The sequence below is a fragment of the Vigna umbellata genome, chromosome 2 (genome assembly GCF_029865625.1).
Source record: "Vigna umbellata cultivar VRB3 chromosome 2, Vumbellata_1.0, whole genome shotgun sequence".
NCBI lineage: Eukaryota > Viridiplantae > Streptophyta > Magnoliopsida > Fabales > Fabaceae > Vigna > Vigna umbellata.
In genome coordinates, this window is record NC_142166.1 from 5,833,953 (window position 1) to 5,860,119 (window position 26,167).

Genomic DNA, 26,167 nt, shown 5'->3' on the forward strand with positions numbered 1-26,167 from the left:
GTCATTTTAGAGGAAGTGAGGTAGGGATTTTGAGTAAATGAAGGCTGCAGTGTTCCTGGACTGTTTGGGCAGCCTAGACAAGTCCATTGTGACTTGTTAGAAGCATAACAGTAGTTGAAAACAGGTTCCAAGTAGTGGAATCGAATTTGGGTCCCTAAGTTGTTGAAATTAGTGTTTTGGATGCTGAAAGTGAACTTTAATCACTTAAAAATGGTGGTAGAAATGTTTAGAATCATTTGGATAAGTTTAATTAAGTCTAAAATGAGAATTAAGAGTCTAAGAAGTTGGGAAAAGTGGTTAGAAATGGTTAAGGGAGGTTCTGTTACCATTCTGCAGAGTTCTGAGAATTCTGCAGAATTAAATTCTGCAGAACGCGCAAACTGAGCGTTCGTCCATGGCGGAGCTGAACGCTCGGCCATGCATGTGCTGAGTGACGTTCGGTCAAATGTTGGTTGGATGAACGTTCGGTCTTAGGAGATGATAGTAATAGCGTTCGTCCATGGGAATGTGTTAGTGATTAGCGTTCGTCCTTGTCTGGGGACGTTCGGTCAAAGGTTGGAGTGATTAGCGTTCGTCCTTGTCTGGGGACGTTCGGTCAAAGGTTGGTGTGATTAGCGTTCGTCCTTGTCTGGGGACGTTCGGTCAAAGGTTGGTGTGATTAGCGTTCGTCCTTGTCTGGGGACGTTCGGTCAAATGTTGGGGGATTAGCGTTCGTCCTTGAGCCGGTGTTAGTAATCAGTTAGCGTTCGGTCATGATGAGGCTTGATATTGAAGCGTTCGTCCTAGTTATAACAGCGTTCGTCCAAATTGGGTTCGTCCAAGTGCTTTTGGCGTTCGTCCAAATAGGGATCGTCCAAGATGTTAGGACGTTCGTCCAACAGGGTCCGTCCAAGGACTTTTGGGCGCTCGTCCAAGCAGTTCGTCCAAGCGGTTAGGACGTTCGTCCAAACAGGGTCCGTCCAAGGACTTTTGGGCGCTCGTCCAAGTAGTTCGTCCAATGGTGTTAGGACGTTCGTCCAAACAGTGTCCGCCCAAGGGCTTTTGGACGCTCGTCCAAACAGTGTTCGTCCAGTGATATTTTCTTTTGTGCTTTCTCTCATTCCAGTAAGCTTTGTTAATTAAATATTTCGGTTACAATTTATGAATGCATCTTCATGTGATCCAGATTGGTTGAAAGTGTATGATTATAAGTGGTTTATGATGTACATTGTTGATTCAAAAGGAATATTATGAGATTTAAAATGGTCGGATTAAATCGGAAATTTAGATCTCTCGGTGAGATCAGTTAGTGTATTGAATGAATGTAAGAGGCTTCCATATGGGGGGTTATCCCTAACACTCCAACGGTCTTTCATTCTCACTTAGAGAGGATCGACGCGTGTGGTGGGAGTAGTGGGAGGTCCTAGGGTAGACGCTATCACTGGAGGTCTATTCCGCGGTAACGGATTAGCCTTGTGTATGGTCGGGTGGAACCCCTCGGCAATGGCTTTGCAAAGCAGTAGAGGCCATCACAAGTGCACAACCCGCCCCAGCTCTACATACATTCTATGTCCGGACGTGTCTAGAGTCTTAACATGATAGGATACTTGTCTTGATGAGTGTTATTAAATAAATGCTTATGTTTATGATGACTTATGTGTATGGATATTCTGGTAAATGCTAGATTGGTTGAAAATGAATTGTATGATTGTTTGAGATCTAGCTCACCCTTGCATTTGTGTGTGTTGCATGTGTTTGATTTCCCTCTTGCGATGATCATCCAATCCTTTGGATGTGAGCAGTAGGTGATGATGTACCCTTGGAGCAAGCGTTGGAGAATGAGGAAGACCCAGCTCCTAGTGCTTAGGATTTCTTCTAGCTATGATGTTCAATAGCTTTTTATTTTGAAAAACTTCTAGCCTTCATTTTAGCATGATCTGTATTTTGGAGAATTATGAGCTTGTACTTATATTTTAAAGTTTTCCAGTCAGACTTGGATAACTGTACTCCTAATTCCATCTATTGCGTACTCCTAACTGTTTCTATTATTATAATTGATGCATTCTACGTATATACTTTGTTATATATTTTGGGATGTCACATTTATGGTATCAGAGCAGTTTTTATCCTTAAAGAACCTGTAGGGTGTGTGCATCCTTTGTTTGTGCTTATGTGCCTTAATTGTACGGAAGCATTCTAAATTCTTGAGTAAGACTAATTGTTTTACTCTCTGCTCTTAAACAGAATATGGCACCTAGGCTTCCTCCTCCTCCCCCACAGGCCGATCCGTCTGACTCTAATCAGATGCTGAATGAGGTGCTGCAAGCATTACAGCAACAGAATGCTAATTTGGTGCAACAGAATACCATTGCACTACAAAACCTGGAAGCTGCTAGGATGTCGGCTGAGAATGCTAGAGTGGCATCTGAGAACACTCAAAGACAGCTCATTGAAGTGTTGACTAGCGGCAGGGCCACTCCAGGTGCTTCTTCCTCTGCTACTCCTGCCCAGGAGTGGAGTCTGGAGAGTTTTCTCCAACATCATCCAGCCCGATTCACTGGGAAATGTAGCCCTGATGAAGCAGACCATTGGTTTAGGGACATGGAGAGAATCTATGAGGCTAAGGGGTGTCCTGATGAGAGGAAGCTGGCCTACACTCAATATCTGTTGACCGGGGAAGCTGGCCACTGGTGGAGCAGTACACGGTTGATCTTGGAGGGAGCTAGAACCCCTGTCACATGGGACTTATTTAAGAGGAAGTTCTATAGGGAATACTTCCCTGACACTCTTAGATATGCTAAGGAAGTGGAGTTTTTGGAGCTAGTGCAGGGGAATATGTCGGTATCTGAGTATACTGACCGCTTCAAACATCTTCTTAGATTTAACACCATGACAGTGGATGAAGAGTGGCAATGCCGCAAGTTTGAAAACGGGTTGCGTGGCGACATCAAGCTCTTGGTGAGAGGTCATCGTCTGAGGGAGTTTCCAGCTCTTGTGGAGATGGCTAGGGATATGGAGAAGACAAAGAAAGAAGCTGAGGGATACTCGAGCCGTCAGGCCCAGCCCCTGAGGGTTGGGGGACCAGCCATGTCTAGAGGCGGGTCCAGTTCCAGGAAGACACCATACTCCAGATCTTCTTCTTCTCGTAGTTCTGGAGGATCTTCTCAGCCTTCCGTTCAGCCGAGCCAGTCCTCATCTCAGAGTGGCGTGAGATGCTATGGATGTGGCGGTTCGCACTACTTGTCTTCATGTCCCCAGAGGACTAATTTTCGGAGGTGCAACCGATGCCACAAGGAGGGCCACTATGAGCGTGATTGCCCTATGGGAAGGAGAGCTACTTCCCAGCCCATGCCACAGCATGCAGGGAGATCTCAGCACAGAGGTGGCATCAGACCTCAGGCCACTGGACGTGTTTATGCACTGACAGGGACAGAAGCAGCTAGCTCAGGTGATTTGATTTTCGGTACATGTGTATTGGGTGGTAGATCTTGCATGGTGTTGTTTGACTCTGGAGCGACACACTCATTTGTGTCTGAGACTTGTGCTAGAGAGTTGGGGTTACCAGTGAGAGAGCTACAGTATGACTTGACTGTATCTACTCCTACTTCTGGGATAGTGAAGACATCTACAGTTTGTGTTAGATGTTCAGTAGTGGTTGAGGGGCGTCAGTACAAGGTAAACTTGATATGTTTGCCTTTGCAGGGTTTGGATGTCATCCTAGGGATGGATTGGCTGTCTGTCAATCGTATTCTCATTGATTGTGGAGAGAAGAAGCTAGTATTTCCCAATGAGGAGGATTACACACCTCTGACTCTTGGTGTGTTGAGGCAAGACCTAATAGAAGGTGCATGTTGTTTCCTGATACTATCACACATGGAAGTAAAGCAAGGAGATGCTGACGTAGACCTCTCGGTAGTCAGTGAATTTCTTGATGTGTTTCCTGAGGAGATTCCTGGCTTACCTCCTCCAAGAGAGGTAGAGTTTTCTATAGACCTTGTATCTGGAGCAGGGCCTATCTCTATAGCCCCATATCGCATGGCGCCAGCCGAATTGGCCGAATTGAAAAAGCAGATTGAAGAGTTGTTGGAGAAACAGTTCATCCGGCCTAGTGTTTCTCCTTGGGGTGCGCCGGTATTACTGGTAAAGAAGAAGGATGGCAGTTCGAGATTGTGTGTGGATTACAGGCAACTTAACAAATTAACCATCAAGAATAAGTACCCTTTGCCTAGAATTGATGATCTGATGGACCAGCTACATGGGGCAGTTGTGTTTTCCAAGATTGATCTACGGTCCGGCTATCACCAAATATTAGTTAAGGCTGATGATGTTCAGAAGACAGCCTTTAGATCCAGATATGGCCATTACGAGTATGTGGTCATGCCCTTTGGTGTGACTAATGCCCCTGCCATATTCATGGATTACATGAATAGGATTTTTCGACCTTTCCTAGATAAATTCGTTGTCGTCTTCATAGATGACATTCTAATATATTCTAAGAGTGAAGAAGAACACGCCGATCATCTTAGAACAGTGCTGAGGATATTGAGAGAAAGAAAGTTGTATGCCAAGCTCTCAAAATGTGAGTTCTGGATGAGAGAAGTGCAGTTCCTTGGTCATATTATATCAGCTGATGGGATTTCTGTAGATCCGGCCAAGGTTCAAGCCGTGTTGCAATGGGAAAGACCAAAGTCAGTCACTGAGGTCAGAAGCTTTGTTGGGTTAGCAGGCTACTACCGTCGCTTCATTGAAGATTTCTCTAAGATTGTAGCCCCTTTGACACAGCTAACTAGGAAAGACACTCCATTTGCATGGACAGACCGTTGTGAGGCTAGCTTTCAGGAGTTGAAGCAGAGATTGACTAGCGCTCCAGTATTGGCCATTCCTGACACAGGTAAACCTTTTGAGGTTTTCTGTGATGCTTCCTATCAGGGATTAGGATGTGTCTTGATGCAAGAAAGAAGAGTTGTTGCATATGCCTCAAGACAACTAAAGATTCATGAGAGAAACTACCCTACACATGACCTGGAATTAGCTGCAGTGGTGTTTGCTCTCAAGATATGGAGACATTATTTGTATGGAGCTCAATTTCAGGTGTTCAGTGATCACAAGAGCCTGAAGTATCTCTTTGATCAGAAGGAGCTTAATATGAGACAGAGAAGGTGGATGGAATTCTTGAAGGATTACGATTTTGACCTTCTTTATCATCCCGGGAAGGCAAATGTAGTTGCTGATGCCTTAAGCAGAAAGTCAGTACATGTTTCTGCATTGATGGTTAAAGAGTTGGAGCTAGTTGAGAGCTTCAGTGATTTAAAGCTGGATGTAGAATTTGAACCTGATGGCATTAGATGTTGCAAATTGGTTATATCAAGTAGTATCTTTGAAAGAATTAAGGAGGGACAACTAGTAGACCCCGAGCTTCAGAAGTCAAGGGCTTTAATTGGTAAAGAACAAGGAAAAGATTTTAACACTGGGACAGACGGTCTTCTACGATTCAGAGGAAGAACATGTATACCAAATGATGGAGAGCTGAAAAGAGTGATTTTAGAAGAAGGACATCGCAGTCGTTTTAGCATGCATCCCGGCATGACTAAAATGTACCAGGACCTCAAGGAGTCATTTTGGTGGTCAGGAATGAAAAGTGATATAGCTAAATTTGTTTCCTCTTGCCTTACCTGTCAGAAGGCTAAGATAGAACACCAGAGGCCAGGTGGTATGTTACAACAACCTGAGGTTCCTGAGTGGAAATGGGACAGCATTGCCATGGATTTCGTAACCCATTTGCCACACACTGTCAGAAAGCATGATGCCATCTGGGTAATAGTTGATAGATTGACCAAGAGTGCCCACTTCTTAGCAATTAATTTGAAGATGTCTATGCAGAAGTTAGCTCAGTTGTACATCAAGGAAATAGTTAGATTGCATGGTGTGCCTTCCAGCATCATATCGGACAGAGACCCCCGCTTCACTTCGCGTTTCTGGCAGACTTTACAGAATGAGATGGGCAGTAAACTCCAGATGAGTTCTGCTTACCATCCTCAGACTGATGGTCAGTCAGAACGGACTATACAGTCATTGGAGGATTTGCTTAGGACGTGTGTACTTGATCATCTGGGAGTCTGGGATGAAGTGCTACCATTGGTGGAGTTCACATATAATAACAGCTTTCAAACCAGTATTGGAATGGCACCGTTCGAAGCTCTGTATGGGAGGCGCTGCAGGACACCTTTATGCTGGTTCCAGGATGGGGAGTTTGTGTTGGCTGGGCCAGAAATAGTGCAACAAACGACTGAGAAAGTGAGAGTAATTCAAGAGAGAATGAGAGCCTCACAGAGTAGGCAGAAATCATATGCTGACAGGAGACGCAGGCCTTTGGAGTTCGAGGCCGATGACCATGTGTTTATTCGTGTGACACCTACTACTGGAGTAGGGAGGGCTATCCGTGCTAAGAAGCTTTCTCCCAGATACCTTGGGCCATATCAGATTACTAGACGCATCGGACCAGTCGCATATGAGATAGCTATGCCGCCCCAGCTAGCTAATCTCCATCCAGTCTTTCATGTTTCTCAGCTTCGGAAGTATGTCCCCGACCCTTCTCATGTGTTGGAAGCTGACACTGTACGAGTCAAGGAAGATCTCTCTATAGAGATGCAACCGGTCAAAGTAGATGAGAGGCTATCCAAACGACCAGATGGGAAAGCTACCAGACTGATCAAAGTCATTTGGGACAGTAGAACCGGCGATTCTACCTGGGAGAAAGAGGAAGAGATGAAGAAGTCATATCCTCACTTGTTTTCTGGTAAGTCCTAATTTTCGAGGACGAAAATTCTTGTTGTTGGGGAGAATGTAAGGACTTGGATTTGAGTCAGCAAAAAGGGGATGACAAGTGGCAAAGGATGAGAGGTTGAGTACTTTAAAATAAAATTACATTAGTTTGGAAACAGTGGGTTTTAACTCATTCCTCTTGTCTGAGAAACCATTCCCCTTCCAGCAAGCTCTCTCCTCCTCCTACATCTTCTCCCTTTCCATCCTTCACACTGAACCATTAAAATCTTGATTAGGTGCTGCCCCAACGATCACAAAGTAGCGGGTGTTGCTCTTAGTCGGTCAATTTTCCCAAATCTGAACCGGTAAGAAAACCCCCTTTCTCATGTGCCCTAGGGTTGTAAGCATGTGATTGAACTTGGTGCATGCAACCCATTTCGTTTTCTTCCATAATCTAGCTTCTATTTGGTGCTAAGATTCGTTTTCTATCATCAATTGATGATTTATAGGTGATTCTAACCTTTTGAAAGTGCAAGCAAGTGGTCTAGGGTTTCTACTTGAGCTTGGTTGTCTACACTAGAGGTAAGGGGAGCTAGTTCTTTTTGATTTTACTGTATGACGTGATTACATAATGATTTTCAAATTGGTATGTTGTTGGAAGCAATTTTGAATTTTGCTAACTTGAAATGCATGTATGAAAGTGTGAGTGCTACGTGAATGTGGTGATTGATGGATGTGAACTGTTTGGGATGATTTTGAGTGATGAATTATGTATGTTGGAACTGTTTTGGTGTGTAAAATTTGTTATGGTGTTGATAGGAAGGAAAATCAAGTGTCTTAGGGTCACTTTTTGGTCATTTTAGAGGAAGTGAGGTAGGGATTTTGAGTAAATGAAGGCTGCAGTGTTCCTGGACTGTTTGGGCAGCCTAGACAAGTCCATTGTGACTTGTTAGAAGCATAACAGTAGTTGAAAACAGGTTCCAAGTAGTGGAATCGAATTTGGGTCCCTAAGTTGTTGAAATTAGTGTTTTGGATGCTGAAAGTGAACTTTAATCACTTAAAAATGGTGGTAGAAATGTTTAGAATCATTTGGATAAGTTTAATTAAGTCTAAAATGAGAATTAAGAGTCTAAGAAGTTGGGAAAAGTGGTTAGAAATGGTTAAGGGAGGTTCTGTTACCATTCTGCAGAGTTCTGAGAATTCTGCAGAATTAAATTCTGCAGAACGCGCAAACTGAGCGTTCGTCCATGGCGGAGCTGAACGCTCGGCCATGCATGTGCTGAGTGACGTTCGGTCAAATGTTGGTTGGATGAACGTTCGGTCTTAGGAGATGATAGTAATAGCGTTCGTCCATGGGAATGTGTTAGTGATTAGCGTTCGTCCTTGTCTGGGGACGTTCGGTCAAAGGTTGGAGTGATTAGCGTTCGTCCTTGTCTGGGGACGTTCGGTCAAAGGTTGGTGTGATTAGCGTTCGTCCTTGTCTGGGGACGTTCGGTCAAAGGTTGGTGTGATTAGCGTTCGTCCTTGTCTGGGGACGTTCGGTCAAATGTTGGGGGATTAGCGTTCGTCTTGAGCCGGTGTTAGTAATCAGTTAGCGTTCGGTCATGATGAGGCTTGATATTGAAGCGTTCGTCCTAGTTATAACAGCGTTCGTCCAAATTGGGTTCGTCCAAGTGCTTTTGGCGTTCGTCCAAATAGGGATCGTCCAAGATGTTAGGACGTTCGTCCAACAGGGTCCGTCCAAGGACTTTTGGGCGCTCGTCCAAGCAGTTCGTCCAAGCGGTTAGGACGTTCGTCCAAACAGGGTCCGTCCAAGGACTTTTGGGCGCTCGTCCAAGTAGTTCGTCCAATGGTGTTAGGACGTTCGTCCAAACAGTGTCCGCCCAAGGGCTTTTGGACGCTCGTCCAAACAGTGTTCGTCCAGTGATATTTTCTTTTGTGCTTTCTCTCATTCCAGTAAGCTTTGTTAATTAAATATTTCGGTTACAATTTATGAATGCATCTTCATGTGATCCAGATTGGTTGAAAGTGTATGATTATAAGTGGTTTATGATGTACATTGTTGATTCAAAAGGAATATTATGAGATTTAAAATGGTCGGATTAAATCGGAAATTTAGATCTCTCGGTGAGATCAGTTAGTGTATTGAATGAATGTAAGAGGCTTCCATATGGGGGGTTATCCCTAACACTCCAACGGTCTTTCATTCTCACTTAGAGAGGATCGACGCGTGTGGTGGGAGTAGTGGGAGGTCCTAGGGTAGACGCTATCACTGGAGGTCTATTCCGCGGTAACGGATTAGCCTTGTGTATGGTCGGGTGGAACCCCTCGGCAATGGCTTTGCAAAGCAGTAGAGGCCATCACAAGTGCACAACCCGCCCCAGCTCTACATACATTCTATGTCCGGACGTGTCTAGAGTCTTAACATGATAGGATACTTGTCTTGATGAGTGTTATTAAATAAATGCTTATGTTTATGATGACTTATGTGTATGGATATTCTGGTAAATGCTAGATTGGTTGAAAATGAATTGTATGATTGTTTGAGATCTAGCTCACCCTTGCATTTGTGTGTGTTGCATGTGTTTGATTTCCCTCTTGCGATGATCATCCAATCCTTTGGATGTGAGCAGTAGGTGATGATGTACCCTTGGAGCAAGCGTTGGAGAATGAGGAAGACCCAGCTCCTAGTGCTTAGGATTTCTTCTAGCTATGATGTTCAATAGCTTTTTATTTGAAAAACTTCTAGCCTTCATTTTAGCATGATCTGTATTTTGGAGAATTATGAGCTTGTACTTATATTTAAAGTTTTCCAGTCAGACTTGGATAACTGTACTCCTAATTCCATCTATTGCGTACTCCTAACTGTTTCTATTATTATAATTGATGCATTCTACGTATATACTTTGTTATATATTTTGGAGATGTCACATGTATTACTTTTATTATATTTGTATGATAACTTTTTAAATTTTATCTTTTACTTTTCAAGTCAACAACTTTATCTGACACGATAGCAATCAGTTAACATTTTCACTATAAAATACATTTTCTTTTAGTTTTCCAAATATATTTTTATATTTAATTATACTATATATTATTTTATTTCGCATTAATATTGTTTTCTTTTCTGCTTCTTTTATAAAAATATTATAGAAACAGAATTTTTTCTTTACATAAATGGCAGGACAGGATGTATTTTAATCTAATGAAATTTTCTAAAAAGTATTCTTTGTTCTCACAATTTTGCAAGGTCCCTCTTCATTAGTTGGCTTAAGTACCGTATAAATTAAATGTTACATTTTAATGATACATGGTTTATTTAATAAAACATTAGACGTGATCGATGAGATGACCATGCTTGTCATTTTATTTGGTTATTTATAGAATTAAATGAGAGCAAATAAAAAAATAGTTATACTTGTCTGGTTGGAAAGAAAAGAAATGAGAGAGTTAATTAAAAGTCATATAGTTTTTTTTATTGAGAAATAATACTTGAATACACACCAATTTTTTATATTTATTTAATATTATCTTTTTTTTATTTTTTTTTCTTGACAAAATATAAACTTAATTTATTTATAACTATTTTACCTTCATATAAAAGTGTGTCATTCTATTATTATTATTATTTTATTTTATTTTTTATCTACTTTTTACTCATTTACTTTACTAAGATACAAGATGAAAGTCATAATTTAGTTTTTCGAAATTCCAATTGTAATAATGAATAAAAAAAATCTATTTGAATAAATAATGTATACCTAGGTCAAATTGTGTAATTTTTTTAAAATGATATTATTTAAGAACAAAAATTGGCAACTGTATAGTGTGGCTTCTGTTGCACCATTTATCTGTGAGCTTATCAGTTTTTGGTATGACACACAAAAGTTAGAATGAGAACACTGACAAACTTCCAAACACTTCCAAACACGAGTAGACCAGTTTAACAGTGTAATTGATTAAAAAAATATTTTGACACATATAATTTTTTTTATATTTATTTAACTTTTTTATGTTAATTTTATTAAAAATAATACAAAAAATTACTTTTTTATACTCTTGTGAAATAAATATAAAAGTGAACTGAAGTGACCTTCTTCGGTTTCAGACTCTTTCTTTCTCTACACTTATAAATTGAGTAAACAGACAGAAAGATTCTGCATTTTGAGTTGCCCATGGAACCGAAGAACTGTTGTGAAAAAGAAGGAGCATGGTCTTCTGATGAAGACCAAATCCTCTTCAAGTACGTTGAACTCACTGGAGAAGGAAATTGGACAGACCTTCCCGAAAGAGCTGGTACATATATGCAAAGAATTACCATCTTTTTCAAAAAGAAAATTCTGAATTTTGATTCTCTTTCGCTTGTGCCGAATAGGGTTGAAAAGATGTGGTGAGAGTTGCAAACATCGATGGCTGAACTATCTCAAGCCAACCATCCCCAGAGACAACTTTCTTTGGGATGAACAGGAACTCATCATCAGACTGCACAAACTCTTGGGGAATAGGTATATATATATATTGCTTTTCTGATTTTTTCTTCTCCATTTTCTTTCAATTAACCTCAATTTTAAGCCAGTGTAAGCTACCTTTGTTTTTCCAGTGCGTTTCTGGAAGTGCTTTCTGATAATGAGAAGAAGCACTAGGAATCGTAAGAAAAAGAAACAAATTTTGTTCAAACGTGGTTTTGACAAGAGTATTCTTTTTCAATCCAAGTTATTCTTCTGTCTTTTTCAATAGTATTCTTTTCAAATCCTGATATACTTATAAATGTAATATACATTATTATATTTACGAGACAATTTAAAAATTAAAAATGTATATAATTACGTTAATTTCATTTTTTATTTATTTTTATTCTATAAGTAGTTGCAAAAAACTAGATTGCCACATCCTAATTCAAATTGTATATTTGTTAAAAAATATTAATAAAAAAATAAAATATGTGGCACAGATGGTCAATGATTGCAGGAAGATTACCAGGACGCAGTGAAGACGAGATAAAGAAGTACTGGAATACGTATTTGAGCAAGAAGGTAGAAGAAAAGAAGAAGGTTGTGAGAAGTAGTAGCATGTCTAGTGTTGAATCTCCATGGTTGTCTGAGAATGAGCATGCTATGAATTCCATGGAGTCTCCAAAGCCTGTGATAGTTAGACCTAAAGTTGTTAGGTTAACCAAGCCTGTGGTGGCAAGACTGGTAGGTGCCTAATGGAATATATGCAATCAACTTTCCTCTCCGTCCATTTCCTACTATTGTTTTTTGCTAGGACCCTAAGAATAATAATAAGGTTGATAACTACTTTCAACCAACAACTTATTTTCTTATTTCCTTTTTCTTTCAAAAGTATATAAATCTATTATTTAAGTGCTTACTTTATATTCATATATGTTATTTCTTGTTCCTCTAATTAATTGCTTTCTGGTTTTGGATTGTGGAGGAGATTTCACGAAAATTCTTAATATATTTAGGAGGATATCGTGGTGTTATTTAGATTAAGAAAACATACTGTGATTTGAGATAACATTTTGTGAAAGTTTTTTAATGATTTGATATGTATGATAAACTAAATATATATATTTTAATAGATTAAATTAGATGATTGTAATTTATCTCCTACAAATAAATATAATATAAAATTAAATAAAAATAGTACAAAAATATGTTAAAATAAAATTGAAATTATTATTTAAAATTGCAAAATATTATTGTTATAATTATTATTATAATTTATTTTTTTATTAATACTGTTTTCTTATTATTATTATTATTTTAAATATATAATATATAAATTAATTATTAATATATATATAAGAAAAGAAAATAATTCATATATATATATATATATCAAAATCCATCCTAATATTAGAAAATTAATTATTATTTTTAATATTTCATCTTGGATTCTAATGTCTTATTCATAATCAAATATGTAAAAGATTTTTTTTGTCTTCAGCCGTGTTTGTATTCTATATCTTTTTACATCTCATCTTTTACGTATGGATCCTTTGTTCATTATTTTTTGGTAATTTTTGACATTTAAATCTCTTCAAATCTACTTGAGCAATCGCATAAGATTTTCACCTTATCGCACACAAGGTTAGTTTGTTTCCATTTTTAGCCAAGGTAAAGTTTCTAAACTAAGACATTTTGCTTCTCTCATCACATACTCCGCCCTTCTCTACTTGAGAATAAATGATTATTGGAGCATCCTAATACAAAATTCATACATCAATACATACACTATTGAAACCATACAAGAAACTTCTCTTTGAAATTCCTTTCACAACATTCACCATACATGTTCACAACCATGTTATTAATCCATGAAATATCAAAATCCATATTAAACATGCGTAGAAATTTAGTGCTTGCGCTCAACATACACACTGCTCAACGCCATAATATATAACCACAAACTCTATTATGTGATTTAGGAAACCAAGGACATGTTGGATGATCAAATTGGTAGTCTTGATTTAGTGCTTAGTTAAAAAAATAATTTTCAATGTCAAAGGGCATACTAACTTGCTCAAATGGTTAGATCATTAGTTCCTCGATTCAACACCAATTCAGACAATTTCAAACAATACATAACCATCACAGATTTAGATTACTCAACAATTCAACCACCAATATAAAAAATCAATCAACCTCATATAGATCAAACATGCATTTTAATATTCTTTAAAGCATCTAAAATTCTAAAATAAGGTAATTAGTTTTTCTTACCTGAAAGATTACCAAACAACTTTAGAAATCCTAAACAACTTCAAAGCTAGGACAACTTATATGACAAGGAAAACACGATCAAGACACATCATTAAGACCATTAATCAACATAAATTATTATAGAAGACTCAGACTCCCATATGCAAACTAAAATTGTTCGCATACACAAAAATGCACGGACTAAAAAAAAATGAATAGACAACTAACTTACTTCATTTAAGAAACTAACATCAAACCAATAAATGAATGGTTAAAACCCTTAGAGGAAAGAAAGAGTTATAAAGAATAAAGTTTTTAGATAAATAATAAAATTTAAAATAATAAAATTTGTTTACAAAATTTCTATTTATACTTTAAATTTTTATTATTAAAATATTTGAATCTCGTAATTCTATCCATACATATTAATTTCAAAATACAATTTTTTTAACTCTTACAGTAAAATAAATTAATAGAAGTTATTTTTGGTAGGGAAGCAACAAGCTTAAGACCCTTTATTTTTGAAAATTCTTATTTTAAAGTAAATGCAATTATATAAATAATTAACTAATAAAAAAATTCATTAAAATATCTTAATAAACTTGTGGTTGAAATTACCCGTGGAAATACATAAACCGTGACCACACTTTGCAGTCAGTGAGAATAGGATAATAAGAAAATTATTTACTTTATTAAAATTAGAAATATATTGATGAATTAGTGGTTGGCATTCAATGAGCAAGTTCACTCAGCATATCATCATATAAAACTTTGATTCGAAATGGGTAACTATCTAACTTTTATAACAAATTAAAATTTGCTAATTATAAATTCCATTTACCACATGTTTTAAAATCAGAGATAAAAAGAACAACAAACTTTATTTGGTATAAAAAATCCTTTTATACGTGGTCCGTATACCAAATATTCATGTAGTTTTTAATAAAAAAAAGGTAAATAGAATTACTACTACTTTTTTATCAATAGTAAATGTCTAACTAAATAATGTTCGTTTTCTATAATGTTTATAAATATCTTACGAAGAAAAATAAATAAACAGAGTTATAGAATACATAAATTATGAAAGTATCTCAATTTTAATTTTCATGAATTTATTTAAACAGTTTTTTATTTACATGTTTTGCAACATAATCTATTCATATATATAAAAGAAATTTATATTTATTTTTCAACTTGTTCTTCAAATAAATTTTTTAATTAAAATAATTATTTTTTTAATTTTATCTTTTCAAATAATTTTTTTAAATTAAAATAATTATTTTTTAATTTTATCTTTTTAAGTAACATTTTTTTTTAAATTTAATCCTTTTATTTGATTTGATTAATTTTTAAAAATTAATCATTTTTTTAATTATAAGACTACATACAAAGTAAACAAAAATTATTTACAGTATAATTATAAAAATTATTTAGATTTAATTTTAAAATAATTATTATTATTTTATTATTTTTTATTATCATAAAAAAATAACACAGATGCGTTTGTATTATCACTCTTCATAATAATAAAGTTTAAAAATAACTATTAATAATCAATTTGTTATACAATTAATAAATAATTTAGTATTCAGTTAATACGTTAATATTTATATTAATAAATCAATATTTCTATAATATCAATATATTGAGCGATTTAATCAGAATTAATTATTAAAATTATTTAACATATACCATTTTAAGATTTTAAAGGCATATTATATAGATAATTTCATATTTTAAAGAAACAGTTAATTATCAAAACATATTCCTAATAAGTTAAGTTTTATCATGTAAATAATATAAAAATACAAAAATTAGTTGACAAAAAAGACTTCTTCTATTCTATGCATATGAAACGTGGCTTTTCTGACAAATATTATCTTAACATTGGTTGATCCTAGGATCACCATGACAACCCCACATGTCCCATGTCCCATGTCCCAGAGCAAGCCGACAACCCACTTGTCCAAAAAAATTGGTTAATGCCATATTTGGATTTAAACCTAATTATGTCTTTTGTTTTCATTTAGTAGACAATATTATGATTGGAACCTTCATGTAAAGTTTTATTTGCTTTGATGAAGATGAACTGAATTGGCCTTTACCCAAAAAGGAAGAAGAACCACCGCATAATAATTTATTTTCAAAATATCAGATATTACATGCTTTGTCTTAAACACCAATACTGTTTATTTCAATAGTTTAAAATTTAATTTATTTATTAATTATTACCTTTATAATAATATTTGATAAAATAAGTTAACGTTTTAAACTTATTAATATTTGTAAGGGCCTGAAAAATAAAAAGGGGCTACTGGGCCTTAGTTGGGGGCAGCCAGGCCCAGACTAAGGGAACCTGACTTTAGCAAGGGTCTTTTCCCTAACCTCAGATTAGTCATTCTGCTTTTCCTCTTTCTCTCTCTAAACTCAGTTCCATTTCCCTATTCTTGCTCTGACTTCTCTCTACCTTTCCACCACTTCCCACCGTTGGAATTTCAAATAGGTGGTATTCTTTCGTTCACGGAGTTGAGGGCTTCCTATTCATCCGATTAAAATTCCGATTTGAACGGGTAAGTTGGTTTTTCCATTTTCTTGAATCTAGGGCATGCAACTTTACTGGTTGCATGCAGCTGGCTAATACTTCCTTTTGATTCCCTGTCGATTCTAGCTCTAAGAGCTGTTTTCTTCACCATTTAGGTGGTTGTAGAGCACTGTTGGGTTCTCACTGTGAGGGGCACGGCTAGGGCACTCTAGTTGAATATATTGTTTGACTTCCAGGTAAGGGGAGCTAGACGTTTTCTTCTGATTTTATTGTATGAGGTGTATGTGTGTTGAAATCTGAACTGTTGTGCTGTTAAAGTTGAGTTTTAAGATTGAATGTGTAGAATAATATGTACTGACATGTTCTTATGTGAAACTGTAAATTATGTTATATGACACTGCCTTGTATGTGAATGTTGTGTGAACCATGAATTGAGGTTGTGACTGAATTTGGGGTTAACCATGTGGTAGTGATTAAATATGATGGAGAGCGTTAATACTGTTATGATGGTCATTTTGGGAGGGATTAAGTAAACTGAGGTAGGAATTTTAGTTACTATGATTGGGAGTGTGATTGAAGTACTGAGATAGTGTAGAGTGGTAAATTGGGACAGGTTGAGAGTACTGTGTTGGTAGGATAGAAGAATCTTAAAAACCTGAGTTGGCACATCCCTGATCATAGAGCAGCCCTGGCCTGGTCCAGTCAGTTGTGACTGGTCATATGTGCTGGCGTCGAAGGTGAGACTGATGCGTTCAGACATCTGATTCTTCTCCGATGACCAATTGGGTTAGGGAGATGTGGTTGAGGTGGAAATCCTGTCTTAGTCATATTTAAAATGGTAGAATCAAAATTGGGTCCTTGGGTTGATGAACTTGGAAATTTAAGTTGAAAAACTTGGTAGTAATCACTTTAGAATCATGCTAAGAACGTTTATAATCATCTAGACAAGTTTAATTAGGCGTGATACAAGAATTAGGAGGGTTAGAAGTTGGGGAAATAACTGGAAGTGGTAAGGATTAGTGTGAGTGTGTGATTCTGCAGAATTCACGTTCTGCAGATTATGCAGTGTCGCTATGCGAGTTGTCTCGCATAGCGAGACCCTGTAGAGGGGTGCTCACTGTCTTGGTAATTCGCTGTGCGAGTTGGTGCGCTGTGCGAATTATCAGAGGTTGATGCTCACTGTTTATGGACTCGCCATGATGAATCATGTCGCTATGCGACTGGTTGTGGTCTGGGATCACTGCCCATTTAATTCGAAGAGCGAGTGGGGTGCATAGCGAGAGGTTTGAGGTGTGATGTATGCTACGAATTAATTCGCCATGCGAAATAGGGTGCGCTATGCGAATTTTAGATGTCCCTTTGTCAGGAAAATTCGCCCAGCGCATCAAGGGTGGTGCGCTATGCGAATTTTAGCTGAAAAACACTTTCCCGTCAGGGAAATTCGCTCAGCGCACCAAGGGTGGTGCGCTGTGCGAATTATGTGTGGCAGATTGAGTGTTTTCGGTGTTTTTGATGTTTTGGGAGTTCCGGATGTCCGTTTCGGACGTTCTTTAGTTCGTTTTGGGGGTTTTGGACCTTTCCGGAACTGTTGGTCATGGTTTCAAAGTTGTTTTCTTTGTCTAAGTATGAGTTTAAGGGGTTTTGGGTTGTTTAGTGGTTCTTCTTGGACTGTTATTGCCTATTAATGTACAGGGAATGGTTTCGTGTGATTTTTGATGACTTATTAAGTTGTTTGTGGTCTTTTGAAGTATGATTAGTATTATATCTATGTTTGTATGCAATGTAAAAGTGAAAGTATGTGGTTTTTGAAAAGTATGATGGATTGACGTAATTCCATGATCCTCAAGGAGAGGATACATGGTGGTGTTTTGGGGTTGTATAGAATGATTACATGGTAGCTCAGTTTTGGGGGTCATCCTGACGCTCCAATGGTCTTTCTTCTCATGTAGAGAGGATTGAACCATGTGGTGAGGAGTAGCAGGAGGTCCTAGTCTTGGGTGCTTCCATATGATCCAAGGTGAGTGATAACGGATTAACCTCGTGACTGTGGCCGGGCGGTAGTGCCCAAAGTTCCACCGGGCGGTAGTGCCCAAGTTTCACAAGGCGGTAGTGCCAGGGCGGTAGTGCCCAAGTTTCATAAGCCACCACGAGTGCATGACCCGCCATAGCTCGGTAATCATTCTAAGTCCGGACGAGTCAAGTCTAGTTTATGACGTGTTTCTTGGTATGATTTAACTTACTCGGCGTAAAGTATGTATTTGATGAATTGTTTACTCTAATATAGTATGCTTGTTTGTAAAACTAGCTCACCCTTGCTTGTTTGTGTGCTTGTGGTATGTGTTTTCTTTTGCAATGATCATCCAATTGGATGTGAGCAGACGAAGAGGAGGTGTCCGTGGAGCAAGCGCTGGAAGAGGGTGATGCAGCAGCTTAGTTTATTTAGAATCTTGATGAGTAAACATTCGGAAAACAAAAAGAACTTCCAGTGGTTCTCTATGTTTAAGAGACCGAATCTTATCTTATTTTGGATGACTGTAACTGATATAGTCTGTTATATGCCTCTAACTGCTTTCCAATATTATAACTGAATGACGTCTTTATTATATATGCATGTCGTATATTTTGGGGATGTCACACTTATGGTATCAGAGCAGTTTCTTTCTTAGGAACAACTCTTAGGTTCCGTGTGTGCCACACTATTGCCCTTATACTCTTAGTGCGTCTAGCTCCTTTTGATTCGATTGATGTTCTGTTCTTTTTGTGTGAAACAGAATAATGGCGCCCAGGCTTCCACCTCCTCCACCTCCTCAAAATGAACCCTCTGAGTCCAATGCAAGACTAGAGGCTGTAATTGAGGCTCTTCAGCAGCAAAACACTGTTCTGGTGCAACAAAACACGGTTGCCCTTCAAAACCTAGAAGCCGCTGAAAACGCCAGGATATCTGCCGAGAATGCAAGGACGGAATCTGACCACACCCAGAGGCAGCTGATGGATATGTTGACCAGGGGTGTACCCACTCAGGGTGCTTCCTCATCTGTTGCTCCAACTCAGGAGTGGACCTTGGAGAGTTTTCTCCAACACCATCCGGCCAGGTTTAATGGAAAGTGCAATCCTGATGAAGCTGATCACTGGTTCCAAGACATGGAACGTATCTTTGAGGCGAAAGGGTGTCCTGATGAGAGAAAACTGGCCTACACCCAGTATTTACTAACAGGAGAAGCTGGCCATTGGTGGAACAGTATGAAGACGATCTTGACTGGAAGAGAGACTCCTATTACGTGGGAGCTATTCAGGACCAAATTTTACACTGAATACTTTCCAGACAGTGTAAGATTTGCAAAAGAAGTGGAGTTTCTGGAGCTAGCACAGGGTAACAGATCAGTTTCTGAGTATGCGGATCGATTCAAACACCTTCTCCGCTTCAACACCATGACAGTAGATGAAGTTTGGCAGTGTAGAAAATTTGAAAATGGGTTGAGGAAGGATATAAGATTACTGGTGAAGGGGTTGCGCATCCGAGAGTTCTCCGCTTTAGTGGAGATGGCCCGTGATATGGAGAAGACCAAGGGAGAACCAGAAGGGCCACAGAATCAGCGGATCCAACCACTGAGGGTTGGAGGGCCTGCGGTATCGAGGGGTGGATCCAGCTCTAGGACGACCCCTTTCTCTAGACCTACCTCTTCTGGGTCCAGAAGTTCATCGTCTCAGCCTTCAGTACAGCAGGGGCAATCCAGTTTTGCTAGCCCAGTCCGATGCTTCATGTGTGGGGGACCACACCTCCAGTCTGTGTGCCCTCAGCTTATAGGGTACAAGAAGTGTAACATCTGCAGACGAGACGGCCATTATGCTAGAGACTGTCCTACAGTTAGGAGGACAGGGCCATCGGCACGCCCATCGGGGAGAGCAGTACAGAGAGGTGGCAATGTCAGGCCGCAAGCAACAGGGAGGGTTTACGCCTTGACTGGAGCTGAGGCAGCCAGCGCAGGTAATCTCATTGTTAGCAGCTGCTTATTATCTGGAGCCTCTTGTGTGGCACTGTTTGATTCGGGGGCGACACATTCATTTGTGTCAGAGGCTTGTGTGGAGAGACTTGGTTTAGTGGTTAGAGAGCTCTCATGCGATCTGGTGGTGTCTACACCAGCAGCTGGGTTAGTCAGGACATCTAATGTGTGCTCCAGATGTCCTATTGAGGTCGAGGGGCGCAGGTTCAGAGTGAACCTTATTTGTCTACCTCTGCAAGGGCTAGAGGTAATTCTGGGAATGGATTGGTTAGCCGCCAATCGTATTCTTTTAGATTGCGGTGGGAAAAAGCTAATATTTCCCGAAGAGGATGAAGACCTGTCGTTGTCGCTCGGTGTGTTGAGGCAAGACATCTTTGAGGGGGCTAGTTGTTTCTTAATCCTGTTTCACATGGACGGAACCCCTGATTCCATCTCTTCAGCGCATGGCAACCAAATTATCGACCTTCGAATTGTGAATGACTTCTTAGATGTATTCCCTGAAGAAGTTCCGGGTTTACCTCCCCCACGAGAGGTCGAGTTCTCTATAGACCTAGTGTCAGGTGCAGGACCGGTGTCTATAGCTCCGTATCGAATGGCTCCGGCTGAATTGGCTGAACTGAAGAATCAGATTGAAGAGTTACTAGAGAAGAAATTTATCAGGCCAAGTGTTTCACCATGGGGTGCCCCAGTACTGCTAGTGAAGAAGAAGGATGGTAGTTCTAGACTGTGCGTGGACTACCGACAACTTAATAAGTTGACAATCAAGAATAAGTATCCACTGCCAAGGATAGATGATTTGATGGATCAACTGCACGGAGCTACCGTATTCTCTAAGATCGATCTGAGGTCGGGCTACCATCAGATTTTGGTGAAGGCCGATGATGTACAGAAGACGGCTTTCAGATCCAGATATGGCCACTACGAGTATGTGGTCATGCCTTTTGGTGTGACTAATGCTCTAGCCATCTTTATGGATTACATGAATAGGATATTCAGACCGTTCTTAGATAAATTCGTAGTTGTCTTCATAGACGACATACTAGTTTATTCTAAGACTCGAGAAGAACATGAAGATCACCTTAGAACAGTGCTTGGGGTATTGAGAGAAAGGAAGCTTTATGCCAAACTGTCTAAGTGTGAGTTCTGGATGAAAGAGGTTCAATTTCTAGGGCATGTCATTTCAGCTAGTGGAATCGCCGTAGATCCAGCTAAGGTACAAGCTGTACTTCAGTGGGAAAGGCCCAAGACTGTTACTGAGGTAAGGAGTTTTGTGGGTTTGGCGGGCTATTATCGCCGCTTTATCGAGAATTTTGCCCGAATAGTAGCGCCGTTGACGCAATTGACCAGAAAAGATAAGCCTTTTGTGTGGACTGACAAGTGTGAAGTCAACTTTCAAGAACTAAAGCAGAAGCTGACTAGTGCTCCAGTATTAGTGATTCCTGACACAGGGAAACCTTTTGAGGTTTTTTGTGACGCCTCTTATCAAGGGTTAGGATGCGTACTGATGCAAGAAAAGGGAGTGGTCGCGTATGCCTCAAGACAGCTCAAAGTACATGAGAAAAATTATCCCACTCATGACTTAGAGCTAGCCGCTGTAGTTTTCGCTTTAAAGATCTGGAGGCACTACTTATATGGGGCACAATTTCAAGTCTATAGTGATCACAAGAGTTTAAAATACCTCTTTGATCAGAAAGAGCTGAATATGAGACAAAGGAGATGGATGGAGTTCCTCAAGGATTATGACTTTGATCTTTTGTACCACCCTGGGAAAGCTAACGTAGTAGCTGACGCTTTGAGCAGAAAGACGGTGCACATGGCTTCGTTAATGATTAGAGAGTTGGAATTGGTGGAAGAGCTCAGGGATCTGAGATTGCAGGTTGAATTAGAGCCTGACGTCATCAGATGCAGTAGATTGGTAGTATCCAGTAGTATGATGGAGCGTATTAAAGAGCGTCAGTTATCTGATACCGAGCTTCAGAAGGTAGTGGCTTTAATTGGCACTGATAAAGGAAAGGACTTCAACACAGGGACGGATGGTCTCTTGAGGTTCAGAGGTCGGGCGTGTATTCCTAATGATGGTGAATTAAAGAGATTAATACTAGAAGAAGGACACCAAAGTCGTTTTAGCATGCATCCAGGCATGACTAAGATGTACCAAGACCTTAAGAAGTCTTTCTGGTGGTCGGGTATGAAGAACGATGTAGCCCAGTTTGTGGCCTCTTGTCTTACTTGTCAAAAGGCTAAGGTAGAGCATCAGAGACCGGGAGGCTTATTGCAACAGTTGGAGATTCCGGAGTGGAAATGGGATAGCATAGCCATGGACTTCGTTACCCATTTACCACGCACGGTTAGAGGTCATGATGCTATTTGGGTAATTGTGGATAGGTTGACCAAGAGTGCTCATTTCTTGGCAATCAATTTAAGGATGTCTATGGCGAAGTTGGCTCAACTGTATATCAATGAGATTGTGAGACTACACGGCATTCCTTCTAGCATCATATCCGATAGAGACCCGCGCTTCACTTCTAGATTCTGGCAGACGCTTCAAAGTGAAATGGGCAGCAGATTGCAGATGAGCTCCGCTTACCACCCCCAGACAGATGGTAAGTCAGAGAGGACGATCCAGTCACTAGAAGACTTGCTGAGGACGTGTGTCTTGGATCACTTGGGTGCTTGGGATGAAGTGTTGTCGTTGGTGGAATTCACCTACAACAACAGTTATCAGGTCAGCATCGGTATGGCACCATTTGAAGCATTGTATGGGAGACGCTGCAGAACACCTCTCTGTTGGTTTCAGGATGGAGAAGTAGTGTTGACCGGACCGGAGTTAGTTCAGCAGACTACGGAAAAGGTGAGGCTTATACAGGAGAGAATGAGGGCATCTCAGAATAGGCAGAAGTCCTATGCTGATCGGAGACGCAGACCATTGGAGTTTGAAGTTGGGGATCATGTGTTCCTCCGAGTGACTCCTACTACTGGTGTAGGAAGAGCCATTCGTGCTAAGAAACTATCTCCTAGGTATCTAGGTCCTTACCAGATTTCACGGCGCATAGGACCGGTAGCTTATGAGATAGCCATGCCACCCCGGTTGGCTAACCTTCATCCAGTTTTTCACGTCTCACAGCTTAGGAAATATATACCAAATCCATCTCATGTACTAGAAGTTGAAGATGTCAGTGTCAAAGAAGATCTAACCATGGAGGTACAACCAGTCAGAATTGAGGGGAGCCAGAACAAGTGGCTTAAAGGCAAAACTGTGAGTTTGGTCAAAGTCACCTGGGATGATAGAACGGGTGACTCAACCTGGGAATTGGAGGAACATATGAGAGAATCTCACCCTCATCTATTTTCTGGTAAGTTTAATTTTCGGGGACGAAAATTTTAATTGTTTGGGAGAATGTAAGGGCCTGAAAAATAAAAAGGGGCTACTGGGCCTTAGTTGGGGGCAGCCAGGCCCAGACTAAGGGAACCTGACTTTAGCAAGGGTCTTTTCCCTAACCTCAGATTAGTCATTCTGCTTTTCCTCTTTCTCTCTCTAAACTCAGTTCCATTTCCCTATTCTTGCTCTGACTTCTCTCTACCTTTCCACCACTTCCCACCGTTGGAATTTCAAATAGGTGGTATTCTTTCGTTCACGGAGTTGAGGGCTTCCTATTCATCCGATTAAAATTCCGATTTGAACGGGTAAGTTGGTTTTTCCATTTTCTTGAATCTAGGGCATGCAACTTTACTGGTTGCATGCAGCTGGCTAATACTTCCTTTTGATTCCCTGTCGATTCTAGCTCTAAGAGCTGTTTTCTTCACCATTTAGGTGGTTGTAGAGCACTGTTGGGTTCTCACTGTGAGGGGCACGGCTAGGGCACTCTAGTTGAATATATTGTTTGACTTCCAGGTAAGGGGAGCTAGACGTTTTCTTCTGATTTTATTGTATGAGGTGTATGTGTGTTGAAATCTGAACTGTTGTGCTGTTAAAGTTGAGTTTTAAGATTGAATGTGTAGAATAATATGTACTGACATGTTCTTATGTGAAACTGTAAATTATGTTATATGACACTGCCTTGTATGTGAATGTTGTGTGAACCATGAATTGAGGTTGTGACTGAATTTGGGGTTAACCATGTGGTAGTGATTAAATATGATGGAGAGCGTTAATACTGTTATGATGGTCATTTTGGGAGGGATTAAGTAAACTGAGGTAGGAATTTTAGTTACTATGATTGGGAGTGTGATTGAAGTACTGAGATAGTGTAGAGTGGTAAATTGGGACAGGTTGAGAGTACTGTGTTGGTAGGATAGAAGAATCTTAAAAACCTGAGTTGGCACATCCCTGATCATAGAGCAGCCCTGGCCTGGTCCAGTCAGTTGTGACTGGTCATATGTGCTGGCGTCGAAGGTGAGACTGATGCGTTCAGACATCTGATTCTTCTCCGATGACCAATTGGGTTAGGGAGATGTGGTTGAGGTGGAAATCCTGTCTTAGTCATATTTAAAATGGTAGAATCAAAATTGGGTCCTTGGGTTGATGAACTTGGAAATTTAAGTTGAAAAACTTGGTAGTAATCACTTTAGAATCATGCTAAGAACGTTTATAATCATCTAGACAAGTTTAATTAGGCGTGATACAAGAATTAGGAGGGTTAGAAGTTGGGGAAATAACTGGAAGTGGTAAGGATTAGTGTGAGTGTGTGATTCTGCAGAATTCACGTTCTGCAGATTATGCAGTGTCGCTATGCGAGTTGTCTCGCATAGCGAGACCCTGTAGAGGGGTGCTCACTGTCTTGGTAATTCGCTGTGCGAGTTGGTGCGCTGTGCGAATTATCAGAGGTTGATGCTCACTGTTTATGGACTCGCCATGATGAATCATGTCGCTATGCGACTGGTTGTGGTCTGGGATCACTGCCCATTTAATTCGAAGAGCGAGTGGGGTGCATAGCGAGAGGTTTGAGGTGTGATGTATGCTACGAATTAATTCGCCATGCGAAATAGGGTGCGCTATGCGAATTTTAGATGTCCCTTTGTCAGGAAAATTCGCCCAGCGCATCAAGGGTGGTGCGCTATGCGAATTTTAGCTGAAAAACACTTTCCCGTCAGGGAAATTCGCTCAGCGCACCAAGGGTGGTGCGCTGTGCGAATTATGTGTGGCAGATTGAGTGTTTTCGGTGTTTTTGATGTTTTGGGAGTTCCGGATGTCCGTTTCGGACGTTCTTTAGTTCGTTTTGGGGGTTTTGGACCTTTCCGGAACTGTTGGTCATGGTTTCAAAGTTGTTTTCTTTGTCTAAGTATGAGTTTAAGGGGTTTTGGGTTGTTTAGTGGTTCTTCTTGGACTGTTATTGCCTATTAATGTACAGGGAATGGTTTCGTGTGATTTTTGATGACTTATTAAGTTGTTTGTGGTCTTTTGAAGTATGATTAGTATTATATCTATGTTTGTATGCAATGTAAAAGTGAAAGTATGTGGTTTTTGAAAAGTATGATGGATTGACGTAATTCCATGATCCTCAAGGAGAGGATACATGGTGGTGTTTTGGGGTTGTATAGAATGATTACATGGTAGCTCAGTTTTGGGGGTCATCCTGACGCTCCAATGGTCTTTCTTCTCATGTAGAGAGGATTGAACCATGTGGTGAGGAGTAGCAGGAGGTCCTAGTCTTGGGTGCTTCCATATGATCCAAGGTGAGTGATAACGGATTAACCTCGTGACTGTGGCCGGGCGGTAGTGCCCAAAGTTCCACCGGGCGGTAGTGCCCAAGTTTCACAAGGCGGTAGTGCCAGGGCGGTAGTGCCCAAGTTTCATAAGCCACCACGAGTGCATGACCCGCCATAGCTCGGTAATCATTCTAAGTCCGGACGAGTCAAGTCTAGTTTATGACGTGTTTCTTGGTATGATTTAACTTACTCGGCGTAAAGTATGTATTTGATGAATTGTTTACTCTAATATAGTATGCTTGTTTGTAAAACTAGCTCACCCTTGCTTGTTTGTGTGCTTGTGGTATGTGTTTTCTTTTGCAATGATCATCCAATTGGATGTGAGCAGACGAAGAGGAGGTGTCCGTGGAGCAAGCGCTGGAAGAGGGTGATGCAGCAGCTTAGTTTATTTAGAATCTTGATGAGTAAACATTCGGAAAACAAAAAGAACTTCCAGTGGTTCTCTATGTTTAAGAGACCGAATCTTA

General features: G+C 39.7%; 1 protein-coding gene across 1 annotated transcript; it reads left to right on the plus strand.

The window, feature by feature from the left end:
• Positions 1 to 10,850: 10,850 nt before the first annotated feature.
• On the plus strand, positions 10,851 to 12,119 carry LOC124842593 (transcription factor MYB1-like). Its single transcript, XM_047319109.2, has 3 exons — positions 10,851 to 11,040; positions 11,120 to 11,249; positions 11,696 to 12,119. Exons 1-3 carry the CDS (start codon positions 10,920 to 10,922, stop codon positions 11,949 to 11,951), a joined length of 507 nt encoding a protein of 168 aa, XP_047175065.1. The 5' UTR covers positions 10,851 to 10,919; the 3' UTR covers positions 11,952 to 12,119.
• Positions 12,120 to 26,167: the final 14,048 nt, after the last annotated feature.

Coding starts and splice junctions, on each gene's coding strand:
- LOC124842593 (XM_047319109.2), top strand. CDS start 10,920: ATGGAACCGAAGAACTGTTGTGAAAAAGAAGGAGCATGGTCTTCTGAT. Junction 11,041..11,119: donor AGACCTTCCCGAAAGAGCTG/GTACATATATGC, acceptor TGTGCCGAATAG/GGTTGAAAAGATGTGGTGAG. Junction 11,250..11,695: donor CACAAACTCTTGGGGAATAG/GTATATATATAT, acceptor TATGTGGCACAG/ATGGTCAATGATTGCAGGAA.